At 44.3% G+C, this 19,620-nt stretch overlaps 1 protein-coding gene across 7 annotated transcripts in view; it reads left to right on the top strand.

Annotated features, from left to right (window-relative positions):
* Positions 1–19,620, top strand: part of PRKCZ (protein kinase C zeta) — a 141,426-nt gene that overhangs the window by 80,460 nt on the left and 41,346 nt on the right. For all 7 annotated transcript variants that reach the window (XM_029577889.1, XM_029577887.1, XM_029577888.1 and 4 more), the window contains 2 exons: positions 12,689–12,774; positions 18,904–19,035. In XM_029577889.1, coding sequence (XP_029433749.1) covers positions 12,689–12,774; positions 18,904–19,035 — 218 coding nt within the window. The remainder of the gene's footprint in view (positions 1–12,688; positions 12,775–18,903; positions 19,036–19,620) is intronic.

The following is a 19,620-nucleotide window of genomic DNA, read 5'->3' as shown; positions in this document are numbered from 1 at the left end:
CCTGATTTGCTGGATTATGGGCATAAGAACATAAGAATTGCCACACTGGGTCAGGCGAGGGTCCATCAAGCTCAGCATCCTGTTTACAACCGTGGCCAATCCAGGTCATAAGTACCTGACGATCTCAAACATTAAATAGGTCCCATGCTGCTATTATATAGTGATAAGCAGTGACTGTACTTTGTCTACTTATATACTAACATGTCCAAACCTTTTTTAAACCCAGCCATGCTAAATGTCTTAACTACATCCTCCAACAATGAATTTCAGAGCTTGCTTGTGCATTGAGCGAGAGAATTTTCTCCGATTTGTTTTGAATGTGCTACTTACTAACCTAATGTCCCCTAATCTTTGTAATTTTTGAGAGCATAAATAACAGATTTACTTTTACCCATTTTATTCCACTCATAATTTTATAGACCTCTATCATATACTCCGTCATTTGTCTCTCTGCCAAGCTGAACAGCCTTTCCCCATAAGGAAGCTCTTCCATCCGCTTTATCAAAGCAGTTGCATTCTCTTTTTTTTTTTTTTTCTTTTTAGATTTGGCAACCAGAACTGCACCCAGTATTCCAGGTGCAGCCTCACCATGGAGCAATATAGAGATATGACATTCTCCATTTTATTCTCTATCCCCTTCCTAATAATCCCGAACATTGTTTTTTGCCTTTTTTTATTTTATTTTTTTTTATTTTGAGGGTCACCATACACTGAACCAAGGATTTCAAAGTATTGTGCACGGTGACTCCCGGATCCTTTTCCTTGGTGGTAACTCCTAATAAGGGATCTACATCTTGTAACTACAGTGTGGGTTATTCATTTATTTCTATTTTAAATACTTATAGCTTGCCTGTATTACGTTTCCCCATGTGCATCACTTTGTACTTGTCCACATTAAATTTCATCTGCCTCGTCTTCCAGTCTTGCAAGGTCCTCTTGCAGTTTTTCATAATTTGCTTGTGATTTAACAGCTCGGAATAAATGTGTCGTATGCAAATTTGATCAGGATTTGCAGATTATAGTTTCTCATCTTGTCTCTGCTGACTTCTAAAATTTGAGGCCAATATTTAGTGCCACTTAACTGGATAAATTGAGGCCTATCCAGCTATATTCATCGGTCACCACTTAGTCTGACAAGTATTTAACCAGCTAAATAGATAGCTGGACACCTTAGGAGTAGGCAATAGGCAGATCGAGGTGGGGCAACTTATCCAGTAATCGTAACCAGATAGGTTCCTATTTTCAGCCTTATCCAGTTAAGTTAACTAAATAAGTTAGATCTGCGTGAGCAGGTTTAAAGTTATCCGGATATAACTAGAACTTATCTGATTATATTCAGTAGAACAGCTATACTACTAACTAACCCTTCTAAGCTAGCTGGCTATGTTTATATCTAGATATGCAGATATCATTGAATACTGGCCCTATGTTAGCAGGATTCCTGTTGGTTTATTAACAAGCCTTTGAGCAGTGCGTATGAAAGTGATGGGCGCTCAACACATACGGACCTTCGTTTATTGAGCAGATTAGTCCTGGGGTTCGTTCGGGTTGTTTCTTTGCAAAGAGCCCATGGTTTCTAGTTGTCCTGCTTGTATAGACTGGTCTGAGTCTTGGTAATTTAAGTAAAGTCGCCCAGTCCTCCATGTGTCCTATGATAGCTAACTCTGTAGTCTCTGTAAAAGGAAGTATGACACCCGAAAGGATAAACAAAGCAAGCACCTTTATGTTGAATCTTCAGGGGGAAAAAACTCATCTAGGATTAAAATATATTGATACTCATGAATTTTAATTCTTAAGAAATTACAATAAATATTGGCATGCTATTTTATGGAGTCTATCATACAGGCCGATACAGTACAGTGCGCTCCGGCGGAGGAGCGCACTGTTAACCCGCGATTGGACGCGCGTTTTTGACGCGCTAGCTTTACCCCTTATTCAGTAAGGGGTTGAAAACACGCGTCCAACCCCCCGAACCTAATAGCGCCCGCAACATGCAAATGCATGTTGATGGCCCTATTAGGTATTCCCGCGCGATTCAGAAAGCAAAATGTGCAGCCAAGCCACACATTTTACTTTCAGAAATTAACGCTTGCCCAAAGGTAGGCGCTAATTTCTCCGGGCACCGGGAAAGTGAACAGAAAAGCAGTAAAAACTGCATTTCTGTGCACCCTGCGACTTAATATCATGGCGATATTAAATCGGAGGTCCCAAAAGTTTAAAAAAAAATTTTAAATAGGCCCACGGGTTGAAAACCGGACGCTCAATTTTGCCGGCATCCTGTTTCCGAACCCGTGGCTGTCAGCGGGCTCGAGAACCGACGCCGGCAAAATCGAGCGTCTGCTGTCAAACCCGCTGACAGCCACCGCTCCTGTCCGAGAAGAGGCGCTAGGGACGCGCTAGTGTCCCTAGCGCCTCTTTTTACCGCCGGCCCTAATTTAAATAAATTAATTTATTGTATCGCGCGCACAGGAGAGTGTCCAGCACGCGCGCCGGGAGAGCGGGCGCTCGCCTGCTCTCCCGCGATTTTTACTGTAACGGCCCGATAGTACGTTAAAATTGCAGTGCTAAAATATGATTTTAACATGTATGCAAAAAATGCTGGAAAACTGTAATTGACTTTCACATTAATACTAGCAGTAATGCAAAAATTACACCTATTCAGCCTTTGGTGTTAATGTGTCCGGGCTAATATTTGTGCTGTTTGACTTGCGTTTGATTTATTCCCGGTAATAGATAATGAGGTAGCACGCATAGTTTTACATTGCATTACATCAGTAAATTTCACATTAACACTGATTTAGCATATGTTAGATGCATTAATTAACGTGCGTTAATACCTGTATTACCACTTAAAAAAAAAAAAGATTTGTTAATAGTCCCCTTGTTCTGTGTAACTCCGTATTTTAACTGTCTGGTGGTAGTGAGGCTAAAAATGGAAATCAGTTCTTTAATTCAAGTGCGGTGATGTCATTGGCTCCCCATCATTGTTTAAATCTGGAATAGAAGAAATGTTTCTTTTGCCGGTGCCAGTGCTTTTAATTTGGTTCAGCCTTGAGTTTATGGCAGAGGACTTTGTACTGATTGAATGTGTCGGGGTCTGATTGCAGCAAGTGAATGGATGAATCTTTCACCCTGTACTCCGTGGCAGAGACCTGCTATCGTGTATTTGTAGAGTCTCGGCCCAGAGCGAAGGCTGCAGTGAAGTTGTTGCTATTTCATTTATTCCAAAAAGTGAAATTATATATAAAAAAAATAAGGAAGTAATTCCGGCTTGGCCTTTGACCCGAGCTTTGTTTATTATGTGTGAAATACTGCAGCGTCCCTGTAACCTTAGTTGAATGATTGGCCTAGAGCTACTTCAGTGTGTGGTGCCTTAGACATTCTGTGGTTTCCAGTAAAATTGTGCGGTCATAGTGCCTAGAGATCTGGGCTGAAGGCTGCACGCAGCAGTCCATCGGCCTCGAGAGCTGCTTTATTTCTATTAACTTTGTGATATTGAAATTGGATTGTCTGCAGGCTCTGATACTTTTAATTGGATCGGCATAAGAATTATCCAAAGACGACGATCTGCACAAGGTTTTAAGGCCCAGTTGGTGCCTCCTTCTGACAGCTGAAGACGAGATCTTTGTGGCCTCTTATGCTTGTCCAGTTGGATGCTTTATTTCAGGACCACCTTCAGCTACACCATTTACATTTGTGTTGGTGCTTTTTTCATGAACATGTTGGATATGCTGCTTCTTTAAACGGTGTTTAAGGGTTTCTTTGAGATGAATCGATAACTTTGCAGAAAGGGCTGAGGGAATGCTGCTCTGCTCTTAGCCTCCGTCCTGTGTATTTCCATTTTAGCCTCTTAACTGCGCTCTTTGCCCAAGCACTCCCACCTTGCACGATTTAACAGGCTTACCTTAGAGGGAGCTTAGAGTAAGATGGAAAATCTGTGGGCACATCTGCCGTATGGTGTGAAATGCAACTTGTACTGTGCATTTTACTTGAAGAAAAACTCTTTATACTTCTACCAGAAAAAGGGTAACCAGCTTGCTCATTTTATTGGAGGTGGGGAATGAAGACCAACAGCATCTTCCTGCTGTGAGCATCCATCTCTGTCGGAAGCAGCCTCTGCGAGGGCTGTTGGGCCACGAGTCCATTTTCACAAGCCGCCCACCTAAGCCATCTATTGCAGTGCGAGTCCTAGGTCACTGTCTGGGGGACTCCTGCACACACCCAGACTCCGAGCAGCAGGCCGCCCTTCCCCAGCCCATGTCAGGAGCACAGTCTGGGCTTGCTCCATCTCTTCTAGCCACAGTTTGACTTGAGGTTCGTCCAGTGAAATTAATAAGAAGGCATAAGAAAACCCTATTGGAGGCAGGGGAGGGCTTACTCTTTTCATTGCTTATATTTTGGGGCTGATTTTTGCTGGCACCCGCGGGTTTGAATTTTACACTTGAAGAGAAGCTGGGCACGTTTCACCCTGCAGGCTGGGATTTTTCCTGTATTGTAATGAATTGGTGGAAAAGCACAGCTTCCCTGGACAGGCTTGGCTCTCAGCGGAGGAACAGAAGGATTCGGTTCTGAGATGCAGGCAGCTTTCATGTCCTGGGGATGTGCATGACTGATTATTCTTTCACAAATTCCTGACAGACTGCTGCCCTGTTCCGTTCTGAGTTGGGGACTGCTCTGGAGCGATCTCCAGACGTTCTCCAGCTTTGAAATCTGCTGCCAGTTGACCCTAGAGCAGTAATGGAGCAAACATCCACTTTCGTACCAGTAAAAGCAGAGGTGGTTTTTCCCCTGCAAATCCAGAATTTGTGGTAACCTTATGGCTGAGCCAGAGGAAACGGGGTCATATCTGGGGGCATTGAGGCCCTTGACTGGACTTTGCTTCCTCACTTGTTTATGGGGGGGGGGGGGGGGGAGAAGCTTTGTTTTTCTCTTTTCCAGGCTGCATGCAGAATCGCGTTTTTCTGATATGATTTATTGCGAAAACTTTGTACATTTTCTGGTACTTAACATTAAAATAAATTGAATGGTCATGCAGCAAGAATGAGAAAGTAAAAGTCAAAATGAAAGATGCAGCAGACAGACATAAGAGAGTTGTACAGCAGTCCTGCTGTTATGACACCCGGTTTCCATAGAAACTGGGATAGTTAAAATTCACTGTGACCAGCCTAATAATAGAGGATAGAAGGAAAGGCAGCATGCTCTGAGCCTGGGGGGGGGGACGGGGGACAAGAGCCCTCCCCAGCACAGAGGTGAGGGCCACAAGATGGCAGCGAGTTCAGATCATGAATTTCTCCGCATGCTTGTTCTCCCACCTGCGAAGAACACGCCCCGTTCTCTGGGCGTTTCCCTCTCAGAGAGGAAGGCGCTTGGGTAGACGCAGTAAGAAAACGGAAATGAGCCACGTGGAGCGCAAAACTTTTAAGCGTAAATATCTTAGCCTCCTGCATTGCTGCTTTAGTGGCATAATTAACATGATCTGGTTTTCCCCAGGAAATAAACGAATGCCCTGTACAGATAACGTTATGGTGGGGGAGGAAAAACGACAGCGGGAAGCTGGAGTATAGGTGTGGCAACTGTTAGTTCAGCTTCTGAGACCACACCTCATCGTTCATAAATACTAAAGCAAGTCACAAAAATCGGTAGGATCATCATATACATACATATGCAACCTCTCAGCTGGTTATATTGTATGAACATAGCCGATTTAAGATTAACGTAAGATTAAGATAAACCGATGTGATGTCCCCCTACTAATGTCGGTATATAAAAAGTTTCAAGTCAAATAAAAAAAATAAATAAAAATAAAATAACGTTATCTGGATACATGTTTCTGGATAATGTGAACCCTGCTCATGGCCACGTCTACGGTTAGCTGAATAACTTATTTGACTAACTCAGTCCCAACCTGGGATGCCCCCAAAACACCTTCCAGTTATCTGGATAAATTCTATCTAGATGTTGACTTTCACGGATAAGTGGCAGTGATACAAAAGTCTGAATTTATCTCAATAACTGAATACTGGATAAATGCCTTTAATTATTGACCTCATAATGCTAAATACTCACTAAAAACTAGTGTATTGTAAGTTTCTGATATATTTCAGACAAATTGCCTAGAATTCAAGAATCACTACTGAACAACTGGCAAGGAGCCAGCACTCAGTGTCCATCCTATCTGTCCTGGAAAAGCCAGGATTTCAATTATTTCCTTTCGTGCTGAGCGAATCTCCATACCATACCATACTATACAGCTAAATATGTAATTTCAGGTAAGAACTAACTCAGCCTCTGCAGATGAGGGACAGACAGCAGAGCCTGCTGAGATGAACCAAGTGCTCGGCCAGGCACATGTGCTGACAGGATTTACAGAGCTCATGTCTGGAAAAGTCGTTCACTTCTCTCTAGAAATTTGTGTGGATATTCTTTTTATTTCTCATCCTGGCCAAATGCACCTGATACTTTGGCTTTCCAGCTGTGAACTGAGGCCTGCCCTAAGTGAGAGAGAGAGAACCAGGCACCATCATTGGCAGCTGCCCCATTTTATTGCCCCCTCCCATACAGCTCAGCTTTGCTATGGCCTCTCCCCTGCCCAGAATCCAGCGTATGCACCAACTGAGGGTTGAGCGGTGGCTGGGAATCTTTCCTGCCCCTCCCCCAGGGGCTGTGAGTGCTGCTTCCACAGCTTCCCCGGCCAGCCCAGCAAGTAGGAGTCGGGTCCAGGGACTGGCCATTGCGCCAGTCCTTTAACATATACTGTGTGTGGGCGTATATATAGTGATATACTCTTGTTTATTCTCAGTTGTGGCTGTCCTTACATTTCAGAGTGCAAGTCATTGCTTTTCTGATTAAGGTACAAGATAAAGAATCATCTAGAAGGTATATTACAGGGGTAGGCACAACCAGGTCTGGTTGTCAAGATATCCATATTTGCATACAATAGAAGCAGTATGTGCAGATTCCTCCTGCATATTCATTGTGGCATTCCAGGACGGGGGTTGCCTACCGCTGATATAATACATGACTTTGTGTAAGCCCGGTTGAGAAGGCGGCACGCGCGTAGAACTGAAAGCTGATACTCTACATCATCTGGGGTTGGTTCGTTCATTCAGTGAAAAATGTCATAGCCTGCAAAATATCCAGTGAGGTGCAAGGCCAGTATGGCCTCTCGAACCTTGATTAAGGTACAGAATGGCCAAATACATAAATGCAGGGACTTTGTTTTTCATGTTTGGGCATATTGAGGCTTCTGCTGTCCAGAGACATCTTTCATGGTCACAGACGTACTTATGAAAACAGTTCATTTGTTTTGATGTTATTAGTGGGCTGTAAACTGCAGTCAGAGACAAATAAAATCAGTTCAATGGCACGAATCCTATAATGCGCTCTTACAGAATTGCAAATTATACTGCTGTGTTCCTCCATTCTCAGCGCCACATTAGCTGATTTAAAGCGATCTCCTATCATGTATCCTAAATCAAGTGCTGCACAGTGGTGTGGCAGACATGTGCTCTCTCAGGAACACTAATTTAATAAAAAATAATACATCGTTATTTTACTCCTTATATCTGCCTCCTGTTTTCTCATTCTGCTTCCTGCGAAAGCTCGTGATGCTATTCAGTGGATAAAGTTAATTCACTAATCTGCCAGAAAAATCATTAGAGACCTGGCCGAGTAGTTAGTTAACAGCTATTTGTGTTTGCTTAATTTTCCAACAAGAGCGTGTACTGTGTTTCAGTTTTGCTTGTGATCTAATTGTTAACTGGAGAGGACATAAACTCTGTATGCTATGTCCTGTATGCAAACTGTATTACAAGGAGGCCGTATCTGATATCTTTACCGTAATGTTAAAGCATCTGATAAAATCTGAAAGGCATTAGCAACTTGTCCTTCCACACCATATGGTTACCTTTTTAGAATTTGCACTTTGCCCCGAATATCTGTGCAGAGAGGCAGCTTCTGATGTGCAAAGGAAGAGACCCATCCACCCCTCCCACTGCCTGCCTGTTAGTTAGGCAGCCCTTTTCCTCAATTAAATCTCACCAAATCTCTTATTTGTCTGACTCTGGACTAGTGTGCAAGGGCCGTATTTCTGGGGCAGTTCTAGACAAACGGCTGATAGCTGTACTTACAATATTAATATAAGATTTTGGATCATGAAAGGTTGCATTGTAAAAAGTTTGTATTCCATTAACATTAAACTTAGAAGAACAATATTTCGTATTTCATTTCCATCGTGTTGCTGCCAGAGACTGCGTTGCTCGCCAGCCCTGCTGGGGCTTCTCTGCTCTGGACACTTTATTTGTACTTAGGTTGGGTGGAGCTACTAACTCTGGTGATGTATTGATAAGGGAGGGTGGAGAGAGAGCTACAGAAGTCTCAGCCCGGCCCCCTCGTTACCCCTGACACTGGGTGCATGGACCCGCCCCACCTCCAAAGAGAGAAGGTGAGACTCGCATGGCAACTTCAGAGCTTTAGGACTCCATGACCTGGATGTGTCTTGTACTTGGGGAGAGGGTGGCATCTCGGTGGGTAAGGGGTGGGTTGGGGGGGATGGTAGAGGTAGCATTTGGTGTGTCGGGGGGGGGGGGGGGGGGGGGGGGGGGGGGGGAGGGGATGTACACCCTTAATCCCCTTTCTCCTCTCCACCCATGCGTGAATGTGGGGTGTGAGTGGTGTTAGGAGGGGAGAATCCCCACCCTCTTATCGCCTGTTTGTGTGTGCATGCACTCCCCTTTTGCATTTGTACATCACACATTAGGGTGCACTCCCCTTTTGCATTTGTACATCACACATTAGGGTGCACTCCCCTTTTGCATTTGTACATCACACATTAGGGTGCACTCCCCTTTTGCATTTGTACATCACACATTAGGGTGCACTCCCCTTTTGCATTTGTACATCACACATTAGGGTGCACTCCCCTTTTGCATTTGTACATCACACATTAGGGTGCACTCCCCTTTTGCATTTGTACATCACACATTAGGGTGCACTCCCCTTTTGCATTTGTATATCACACATTAGGGTGCACTCCCCTTTTGCATTTGTATATCACACATTAGGGTACACTCCCCTTTTGCATTTGTATATCACACATTAGGGTGCACTCCCCTTTTGCATTTGTATATCACACATTAGATGTACCCAGCATTGTACAGAGACAGGTGAAAGATGGTCGCTGCTTCTTGGAGCTTACATTTTAGTCAAGACAGACACACAGGACACAGAGCAAAACACAAGAGGCTTAGAATTAAGATAGCAAGGCCGTGACCGAGGACGACTAAGGTAGGAGTTTATAGGTGGGGCTCAGTAGAAGATTATGATAGTGGGGCTCTAATATTTAAGGAGAACACTGGCTATGCAGGTTCTTTTTATTTATTGCTCAGAGGTCCTGCTTTAATAGAATTCAGCCTCATTTCCTAGTTCTTGACTTCCGATCTGCTCTTTAAAGACAGAAGGAGAGAAGAGGTTTTGCTTTAGCTGTGCCCTAATTTAACTCAGATTAGGCCTAAAGCTAGTAATTTTCTTGTTTAAAAAATATGCAGTTAGAATTTGCACATTAGATAATTGCTGCACTTTCATTACAGTAGTAAAGAGCTTTTTGGGCAAAGTTTTTTAAAATAACTTTTTTTTTAATTATATTTTTGCATGAACTTGCATCATGAGTGATATTGTAATGTTTGCCAATCCTGTATGGCTTATTCCATTCAGGGAAAGGTTTCTACAAACCATAGTAACGATGTCTGTAAAGCTCTCTGATAGGAATCAGAGTGTGGGCTCGATCAGAGCATCCAACGCCCCCCACATTGGCGAGGCCGCACTTTACAATTCATCATGCAAAAGCGACGGTATAGAGAGGATCCAGGAACCTTGAGCCAGACTGATGTAAAAGAAGTAAAAACCACAATGATCATGTTTGCTTGAACCTCTTGGTATCTTTGCTCAGTGTGCCTAATCTGGCATATTAATGCGCCACGAATTCCAATCTGAAAAGGAAGAGCACATGCATTACAGGTTATTGAGTCAGAGTGTGCACGGAAAGAAGTAAAAACCAGAATTATTGCATGGGATCTCCTTGCACTTTTCATCTTTGATAACGACTATCAAGGCCTTCTTCAGAAAGGGGAGGCGGCTGTCGGTCATCTTTTATGGAAAGCATCACGCCCCTGGACAGACGGATGGGTTCCATCACTGCTATAATGCTTTCAGCTCTGGCTGAAATGTGCTAAAAATACACGCGTGAAGAATAGATTTCCATTCATTTCATCAGTGTATGTAACTGCTGTATGTCATGTGAGAAAGATGCTTAATTACCAGCTCTTGCAGAGAGGATAAGGGGGGAAAGAAAAGGTGCAGATTTCAGAACAAATTATATTCATAATTAGTAAGAATAATTTGCACTTACGCTGTAACGTCATCCATCCAACGTGGATCCCAGTGGCACGTTGGCGATATGCATGCACCCCCACCCTCTGGAGTGAAAGGCATGCCTATCGCTTTAATTCCTGACCTGTATGAGAAGGAGCAATATCGGAGTTATTCAATTACACCTGAGTAAAGCGAAGAAAAGGGAACTAAAATGACTTGCAGCCTTGTAAGGAAAGGCACTGTCAGAGCTGGTATTTGATCTCCATGAGTGTCAGGAGCTCTTCTGACTCTGAGCACTGCTCTATCCACCGTGCGACTGATAGCAATTAGATGCAGTGTAGCTTCCCTGTTATCCAACCTAATCGGTGCCACTGAGAAACTGAGCTGATCATTTTAATGATGAACGTAGTGATCTTGGCCAACCCATGGATCTCCTTGGCTAATCGAGGAATTGAGGAGACCTGTAAATGGATTAGTCATGGTGTGGTGAGGTGAAAGTCCTACTCTACTATATTGAACAATATTGCTTTTGTGAGAGAATAATAAGGACCCGGCTCATAGTTCATGGGAGATGTACCTCATGTGGCGCTGTGCTCTGCGTATCCCGACATCCCCCTCTCCCCCCTCCAGGTTTTCATCTCATTGCCTGTAACTTGGCTGCACTTGGACGGCCCCTGCCGAAGCTGGGAAGGAGAATGGTGCCGCAAGCCTGATGCCACTGGTGCCTCTCCCAGGCACTTTGTCCACCCACTCTCCTTGACTGAAAATGTATTGGGTTATGAGAGAGAGTAGGTTGGAGGCATGTTTCTTAGGCAGTCTGTGTGGGTAAATGAGCGTTTTATACATGGGGAAGGTCTCATCAAAAAGTGCTTCCATTCTTTCCTGCCTCATCTGCCCCCACATTTGTGGGAGTGAGGGAAAGTGTGGCGTTGAGTGAGGGATTAGGATGAGCATTGAGAGAATGCAATCACTGCATGTTCATTACTCTTCTGTACCCCACTTGCAAAGGACATGAGGTGAAGAATCCTCCAAGCGCCAGCTACAGAGGAATTTTCAAAGGGAAACTCCATGAGGAGCTTCCCTTTAAAAATCAGCCTGCAGGTTTGCAAGCCCAATGAGAAGGATGAAAACTTGGTCTCAAAATGTTTTGAAGGTGGTGGCTTGTAGGGCAGGGTCCCTGAGTCAGGGGTTTAGATTTAGATTTGGGTGTCAGCATTGACCCAAGGACGCACCCTTGGTAGGTCACCACCCAAGGAGATAGAGAGGTCCCCCTGCTTGGGGGTGGGTTAGCATGGATGGGGTTATGCCCCATAATGCCACCCGAGCGTTGAGAATACAATATACTAAAGAACTCACTCAGAGTGAAAAAAGAAACAAATACAAAAAACGTGATTTCACCCTAAGAGCTGGATGTGCACCGGTAACTTAGTCCAGTGCTGTCTCTTCAGTTTTATGCTTATGTTGGGTTAAGCATAAAATACAAGAGACAGCACTGGACAAAATTACCGGTGTACATCCAGCTCTTTTTCCTGTTGGAGCTTCAAGATAAGGTTTGGTTTTGTTTGCTATTTCACATTTTAATTGTATTATAAAATATTTCAAAAAATGGATTTGGACTTACACTGGATTGGATTCTCTTTTGGGCAATGATTATAAATACAAAGTAGGACCTTTTTTTTTTTTTTTTTTTATGAGGTCCAGCTAAAAAAATATTTCTAGATTAATTTGCATTGCATATTAGGGTAAAATCACGTTTTTTTTATACTCGAGTGTAGAGAGCATCTGCCAGGAAACGTCACAGGAACTTAAGAGAAGGTAACTAACTGGCTTGCTAGTTACAGACAGTGATGGGAATTCATTATTATGGCTTGGCTAGAAGGACCAAAATTAATATTTTTGTTCATCTGTAGCCTAATGTGTTGTGGTGTAGGTGGGCAGTTTGTCAATATTGCTGAAATAGCTGCGGCATCAGAAGTGCATCTTTAAAGCTGCCATGCCTGTTTCTCACCTGGCCCTAGAACAGCGAGTAACTGCGAGAAGATTAGTCATGCGAGAAACGGAGAGGGGGGATAGAGGAGAAGGCAGGGGCAGCAGTGAAATCACTTCCTGAGGAGGGAGGCTTTCATTTAAAAGCATCTGCTGCCTGGCTGCATTCTCTTACAGATATATGTGTAGATATTGATGCTTTTTTTTTTTTGCTCGGCACTGATGTTTGGAACATGAAGATGGTGCCTGAGCTCTCCGCTTGCTAGCCGTAGCCTGCCTGGCTTTTGCTGTCCTGCTATGCTGCTGCATTACATCTTTTTAATTTCCTTCTTAGAATCCATCTACCGACGAGGGGCCAGAAGATGGAGGAAGCTGCACCGAGTGAACGGGCATCTCTTTCAAGCCAAACGCTTTAACAGAGTGAGTCCTGTTATTCAGAAGGCGGCGTTAGGATGTGCCGTGTGTTGGCATGCCCTCTGAGAGGGAGAAATGCTTGTGTGGAGCTGCAGCGTAGCTCATAGGCAGCATAGAGTCAGAAGTCTCTGTGCTGTTTTAGTCTGGGGTGGAGACAACACTGTATAATGCATACAAAATCAGAATTTGTATGGCTCTGTAGGCCTAATCAGAATGATTTTTCCAGTTTAGATGTAAGTATCTAATCACACATTGATTTTCTGTGCTTCTCCTGTCTCCTTCATTGGTTTGCTATACATAAATCTTAAAATGCTGATCTCTGAAAATAATTTGAACCAGAATAGCCACTGATGTCTGATCGGATTTAAAAAACATATTTTATTGCATTTACTGACACTCTTTTCTACACTTCTGATCTGATGATTTTAATAGAAGCTTTGCACTGTAGGTTGGTGCAGTCAGCGATATAACGCTTGGTCACAGAAATCTGTATTTAAATGGTTTATTTAAATAGTCGTCATAGTCTGAAGAACATATCTTACTTTTGTTGCTAAGATACTGGAGGAGAGGGTGTCGGTTTGACTTTTGAATTCTTAGAGGCGGGTGAGAAGCGAGATCCGGCGCAGGCGGGATTCAGAAGAGGCTGCAGCAGGGAGACAATTATGGTGGCTCTGATGGAAACTGTGCTGTAGCAGTTGCACAGAGGATTTCTTTCCCTGCTCATGATGCTCGATCTAGCAAGTGCTTTTGACTTGGTGGGTCGTACAGTTTTGCTGACCCATTGTCGGGAGTCCTGGTTTACTGACTCCTTAAAGGATAAGATCACAGATGCTGGGGTTTCCAGGGGCAGGGTTGTGGGGTGACCGCTGAAGTTGGTGGCATCAGATCATTTGCTGCTGCCGTGTGGGCAGCTCTCTGAGCCTGACGTTCATGCAGGCCAGGCTCGAAGTGCCTCCTTCTCACATGCCAGCCCGTGCGACGATGATGTCAGGCTGCGGGAGGTAGTTCTTTGTTAGGAACAGCTCATGGCAACCTGCTGCCGCCCCTGCTGAGGTACCCAAAAGGAATGCCCACGCCATCTCGCCATACAAAAGAAAATTCAAATTCTGGGGTCACCTCGGTAACAGCCACACACACACCTTTCACTGCAAGCAACCTTGGTTTTTGGATTTTTTTTTGGAAGTAGCACCTGGGAACTTTCGATTTTCAGTCACCCTGAGGTTGTCGTGGATTGGTGGAGGGGAGCAGGGAACACAAATGCTCTCCTCTCTCACAAAACCTTTCCCCCTATCTTCTTCTTAATGCCCTCTTCCACTTCCTCCTTCCCTCTGTCACTCACCCCTCCCTCCCTCCCTCCCTCTCGGGGACACGCATGCACTGGCTCCTTCCCTCTGTCACTCACCCCTCCCTCCCTCCCTCCCTCTCGGGGACACGCATGCACTGGCTCCTTCCCTCTGTCACTCACCCCTCCCTCCCTCCCTCTCGGGGACACGCATGCACTGGCTCCTTCCCTCTGTCACTCACCCACCCCTCCCTCCCTCCCTCTCGGGGACACGCATGCACTGGCTCCTTCCCTCTGTCACTCACCCCTCCCTCCCTCCCTCTCGGGGACACGCATGCACTGGCTCCTTCCCTCTGTCACTCACCCCTCCCTCCCTCCCTCTCGGGGACACGCATGCACTGGCTCCTTCCCTCTGTCACTCACCCCTCCCTCCCTCCCTCCCTCTCGGGGACACGCATGCACTGGCTCCTTCCCTCTGTCACTCACCACCACCCATGCTCTCTCTCCTCACTGGGGAGGGATGCACTGCTGAGCAGGGACAGTGCTAGCTTTTTTGCCTCCCTGTGTGAACAATTACCATGCTGGCCCCTCCTCATTCTGTTTTTTTTTTTTGTTGTTTTTTTTTACATTTAATTTGTATTTTTTTTTTTTTTCTGATCAGGGCCAGTACAAGGGTATTAAACACGCTAAGTAAATCTTACAGCTTTGTGCCCAGGTCTCCCCTCTCCACACACAAGTTAAAAATTATTCATTTAATACAAGATTTTACATGAAAAAGTGCAGTCTTTTGACCTAAAACTGTCACAACATATATATTGTATTTACATGCTGTGGTGTGGTATCAACCAGGAAACCCTGCATAAAACCAGACATTTTGAACATAGGGAATGAGGACTATTGTATTGCCTATTGGGTGTGGGCCTGATCTTCAGAAAGCCATGTGCTGAGGAAAATACAATTACAATATAATGAACCTCCCATTCCAAAACAGCACTGACTGCCAGCACTCAAACAGTAACAACCGCACCTAGGAAAAGGCAACACTGGAAATATTACCCCAAGCCTCCGAACACAAACCTACCACTTATCAGGAAAACAGAACAAGCCAAGCTGCTCTAGAAACTACACTAGCAAAATACCTCACCTTGTGGCACAGACAGACCCTCACGAAGTACAGAATAAAGAGACCATAAATAGAAGCCTGCAGACAGAAACTGACATGGAATTGCGACAGGCCATACTTTGTAGGTAGTGCACCAATGCAAGAACAGAAACATCAAAACAGATAGTCAGAGTGTGAAAAAGGTTTAACGTCCTCAAATTCTGGAAGTTATGGGACTTCAAAATGTTTTATTCAGAAAGAACTCCAAATTCAATAGCACCAAAAGCAAATTCTTAAGTCCTCCGTCTTTGATTACAGTCTGGTATTGAAGCGTTTGAGCTCGTCGCCTGAACTCTCTCTCCTGAGGCAGCCTTGCTTGGCAAAACACGGCGTCCGTGTCAGGAGATTTAAGGATTTGCTTTCTGTGCTGTTGAATTTGGGGTTCTTTCTGAATAAAACATTTTCAAGACACATAACTTCCAGAGTTTTTGAGGACTTTAAACCTTTTTCCCGCTCTATTTCTTTCGATTCTCCTTGAGCGTGTGTTTCTCCAATCTTTTTGTGGTGAAAACGAGCATCTCCATTCCTCAGAAAACATTAAGCAATGAAATCAAGAAATCTAAAGCATCAATTATAATAGTAAAACCAAACTAATTTAATATAACAGAACATCCAATAATTAAAAACACATTTTTTTGCATTGCCAAAATACCAATAAAATATTTCAAAACATCATACAGATCAAATAACACCCAACCAATTAAAATCAATAAGAATTAAAAATAAATCACCCACTCGCCATACTTGGGAATTTTTGACTTCTGGTCAACCTGAGATTGTCATGGATTAGTGGGAGGGGGGGAAGGGAGGTGCCCAAGGTTTCTCCTCTCTCATATACACACGTGGTCATTCTCATGCTCACACAGACATACACACTAATACTCTTATCAGATACACACATACATGCTAGCTCCCTCCCTCGAGAAGGACATGATTCCCGGACCTCCTTCACTTCTGGCGTGAGCCTTCAGCAACCGCAAGGCCCCCTTCACTTAGGCCGCCGGGCGGGATGGGATCTCCTGGTGGCTAGGAACATCTAAAGTTGGTGGTGCCTGTGCACAATGGATGCCACGCCCCTGTTCAGGGGGCCATGTTCTGACCATGGTGAAATTTGGGGTTCCACATGGATCCTCATTATTGCCTCTACTTTTTAATGTGTATATGGCATCTTTAGGGAACGCCTCTACTCTTCTCTACACAGAGAGACAGATTTTGTTAACTTTGGGTTGGGATGTGGATTCTAGCCTGCGATGTTTTAGTGAATGTGTGGATGCAGTGAGGGAGGGGTTGAAGAGAAGAGACTTATTCTGAACTCAAAGACAATGGAGGTATTACAGATCAGAGTGGGCTTAGAGAAGCGTTGTCTTACTATTGAGGAGGTGGCGGTGATAGCTGTGGATGCTGTAAAGTCCCTTGGTGTGTTTTTTTGTTAATTTTTTATTTATGCAAATTTTCAGAAATATATAAAGAATCAATTCAAAACAAGATTCTAAATCAAATATACATAAGAAAATGTTGAATTGTGATCCAAAGGAAAGGGAGGTCAGGATTTAGGGGAGATGTGAGGAGAAAAAAAAGAATTAGCTTAGCATGCAGTCAGGCTGATACTGCTAGCAAGTCCCTCGGCGTTAAGTTGGATGGTAATTGGAACCTGGAGAGCCAGATATGGGGAGTAGCTCGGACAGCTTATGTTCATTTAAGATTCGACAGTCTTTAATTTTCAGGCTTTGTGGTTTATGCATTGGTGATGGCTGGGGTGCACTACTGTAATGCTGTCTATTGGGGTCTGCCAGTGGCTATTTAGCAATTTCAAAATTATTCAAAATATGGTGGCCAGACGTATGGGGCCTTCAAGGCAGGTATCTGTAGCACCTTTACCTTTCAGATTGCACTGGCTTCCATTCAAAACGGGACGCACATTTCAGATTCTTGTTCTTGCATTTAAGATCCTGGGAGGAATCTGTCCTCCGTGTATAAGGAATCGGTTGCATTGGGCTAAACCTAATAGGTCTTTGAGGTCCCCTTAACATCAGCTACAGCTTCTTCCGGCAAAGGTCTCTAGACAGGTTAGGCTTCAGAATAGGCTGTGGAGCGAGTTAGCACTGGATGTCAGGTAGGAGACAGATCTGGTATGATGTAGAAAGAAATTAAAGACCTGCCTGGTGGTCACTGAGCTATGCTGGGGCTAGTGGCAGGCTTATTGACTGACCTAAGGGATGTCCTGTGCCTGAGAATTCCTGATCTCCAGTGAGGTCGCAGCCTTCCAACAGAAGCTCTGCTCTTGTAATCCCCTCAAGGGTTTATTTGTATGATCCAACGAAGGGAGCACATCACAGGCTCTCGTCTGCAGCGGGTTTCTCAACCTTCTTATTTCTTTTCATTTTCAGTAAAACTGATTCTCGGTAGTGCACTTTTATTTTCAGAATAAAAATATGATTTGATGACAATCTAATATCTCTATCATAGGAGCAGTGCCACAGACTGAAATGTGGTAGCGTTGGAGCAAGGAGTGTAGTAGCTTTCTACTCTGGTCAGATAATGCAGCCAGTGCTTTCTTTCAGAATTACTGGCCAATTCTTCCCAAATCTCATTTGAGCATCTACGCTACATGTAGCCAAGTGCGGGCATCATTACGTTCAACCAGACAAAGTGGATCATTGCGATGCCCTAACGGGACAGTTGAGAGTTTAAGGAAGACCTGTTGCTTGCTCCAGCTCACGCTGAATCATTTTCTTCCTTAAATTTTCAGTCCAGGCCCACCAATGATAGAGAAAAGTACAGAATGCAGCTCCTTCTCTGGTGAAATCTGCGTGCTCCTTACACATGCCAAGCTGTGGGAGTGTGAGGCATATCCCTGCCCAAGACAACGCTCACGCTCTGGGGACATGTCGTGAGCACGTTCTGCTCCAAAAGCCGCTTATTGTTCATCCTGGAAGGCCTGATACCGCTGCTAGTCTGCCTTGTCCTGAATGGCTTGATACCTAGCTCATGTTTGACCTGTGTAACTTATTGTGCATCAGCGGGATTTTCTCCTTTTGTATAAAGTCTGTGGGCGACCCAAGCCCTGATCCATTTCTGCTGATTGTAGCTGCTGTTGCCCTTTATACACAACAGATCTGTGTTGCAAACTCCTTTTGGAAAAGCAAAGTGTAATCTTCTTGTGGCACTTGGTAAGTGCCACAAGTGCCACCGTAGCTGCTTTGTCTAATTCTGGGACTCGGAAACGATCACCGAATACCTCAAAGTTTGTGGTGAGCAGCGAGAGAGGTGCTCGCTGCAGAAAATGTTAAAATTTAGAGGAGATGTGTGCTACTGACAGGTGCTCCATTACTGGCAGTCGGGCACTGGTTATAATTTTTGGGGAAAAGCCAGAAAGCACTGTAATTACAATTAATAAGTCTTGTACAGTAGTTACAGAAGAGTGCCAAATGGTAGAAAGACACCTACATATCCTACAGTGATTGGTTACTGTGCCCTAATTGATAAATGAAATGAATAAAAAAAAATCACACCCTGCTGTGAGTATCTGTGAAGGCTGGAAACAGAACTCACTCTTGTATGATCTTGTATGAGGGGAATTACAAAGAAGCAACGTTAACCAAACTAAGGAGAGAAGTAAGTGATTGCTTGCCGTAAGGTGAGTTTATTCTGTGCAGCTGACCACACCTTTCCTTTAACGTTTCTGTTGCAGAGAGCATATTGTGGCCAGTGCAGTGAGAGGATATGGGGTCTCGGAAGGCAGGGTTACAAGTGTATCAACTGCAAACTCCTGGTCCATAAGCGCTGTCACATACTGGTCCCACTGACCTGCAGGAAGCATATGGTATGTGGTGTTTGTATTCCGTGTACCTCACTTAATGACAGTAGTGGTGCAGTTTTCCTTCACTTCTTCTGGGTGACCGGGTCAGATGTGTGCGGTGCAGAGGTGGAGTGTTGCTGGAACATTTGAATACTGTATGTCACTAGTACTACCTTCAGGATTTCCTCCTACGATGTGTTTTCCTTATGTAAATAGAGAGTGATGAATTGTCAGGCTATCTCTGATTCCACACAAACATATTTGACTTGCTTTTACTAATAATGTGTGTTGCACACATTGGATCTATTAAGTGCCTGACTGAGGTAACACTAAAAGATGTGCCAGATCAGAAATCACCAGAGCACGATCGCTGATATCGTGTACAAGAAACGTGACGGCCCAATTTATCCAGCCTTATAGTTCCCATCACTGTCTGAGACCCCCTGTGTTTATCCCATGCTTTATTGAATTCAGATACTGTTTGTCTTCTCCTCCATCAGGAGAGCGTTCCACGCATCCACCACCCTCTCTGAAAAGAGAGATCTCCTGGGATGAGTCCTGCGTCTTCCCCCTTTCACCCTCATTCTGGAGCCTCCTTTCCATGGAAAC

This window comes from Rhinatrema bivittatum, chromosome 15 (assembly GCF_901001135.1).
Source record: "Rhinatrema bivittatum chromosome 15, aRhiBiv1.1, whole genome shotgun sequence".
Lineage (NCBI taxonomy): Eukaryota > Metazoa > Chordata > Amphibia > Gymnophiona > Rhinatrematidae > Rhinatrema > Rhinatrema bivittatum.
This window is presented reverse-complemented; position numbering and strand designations above follow the sequence as displayed.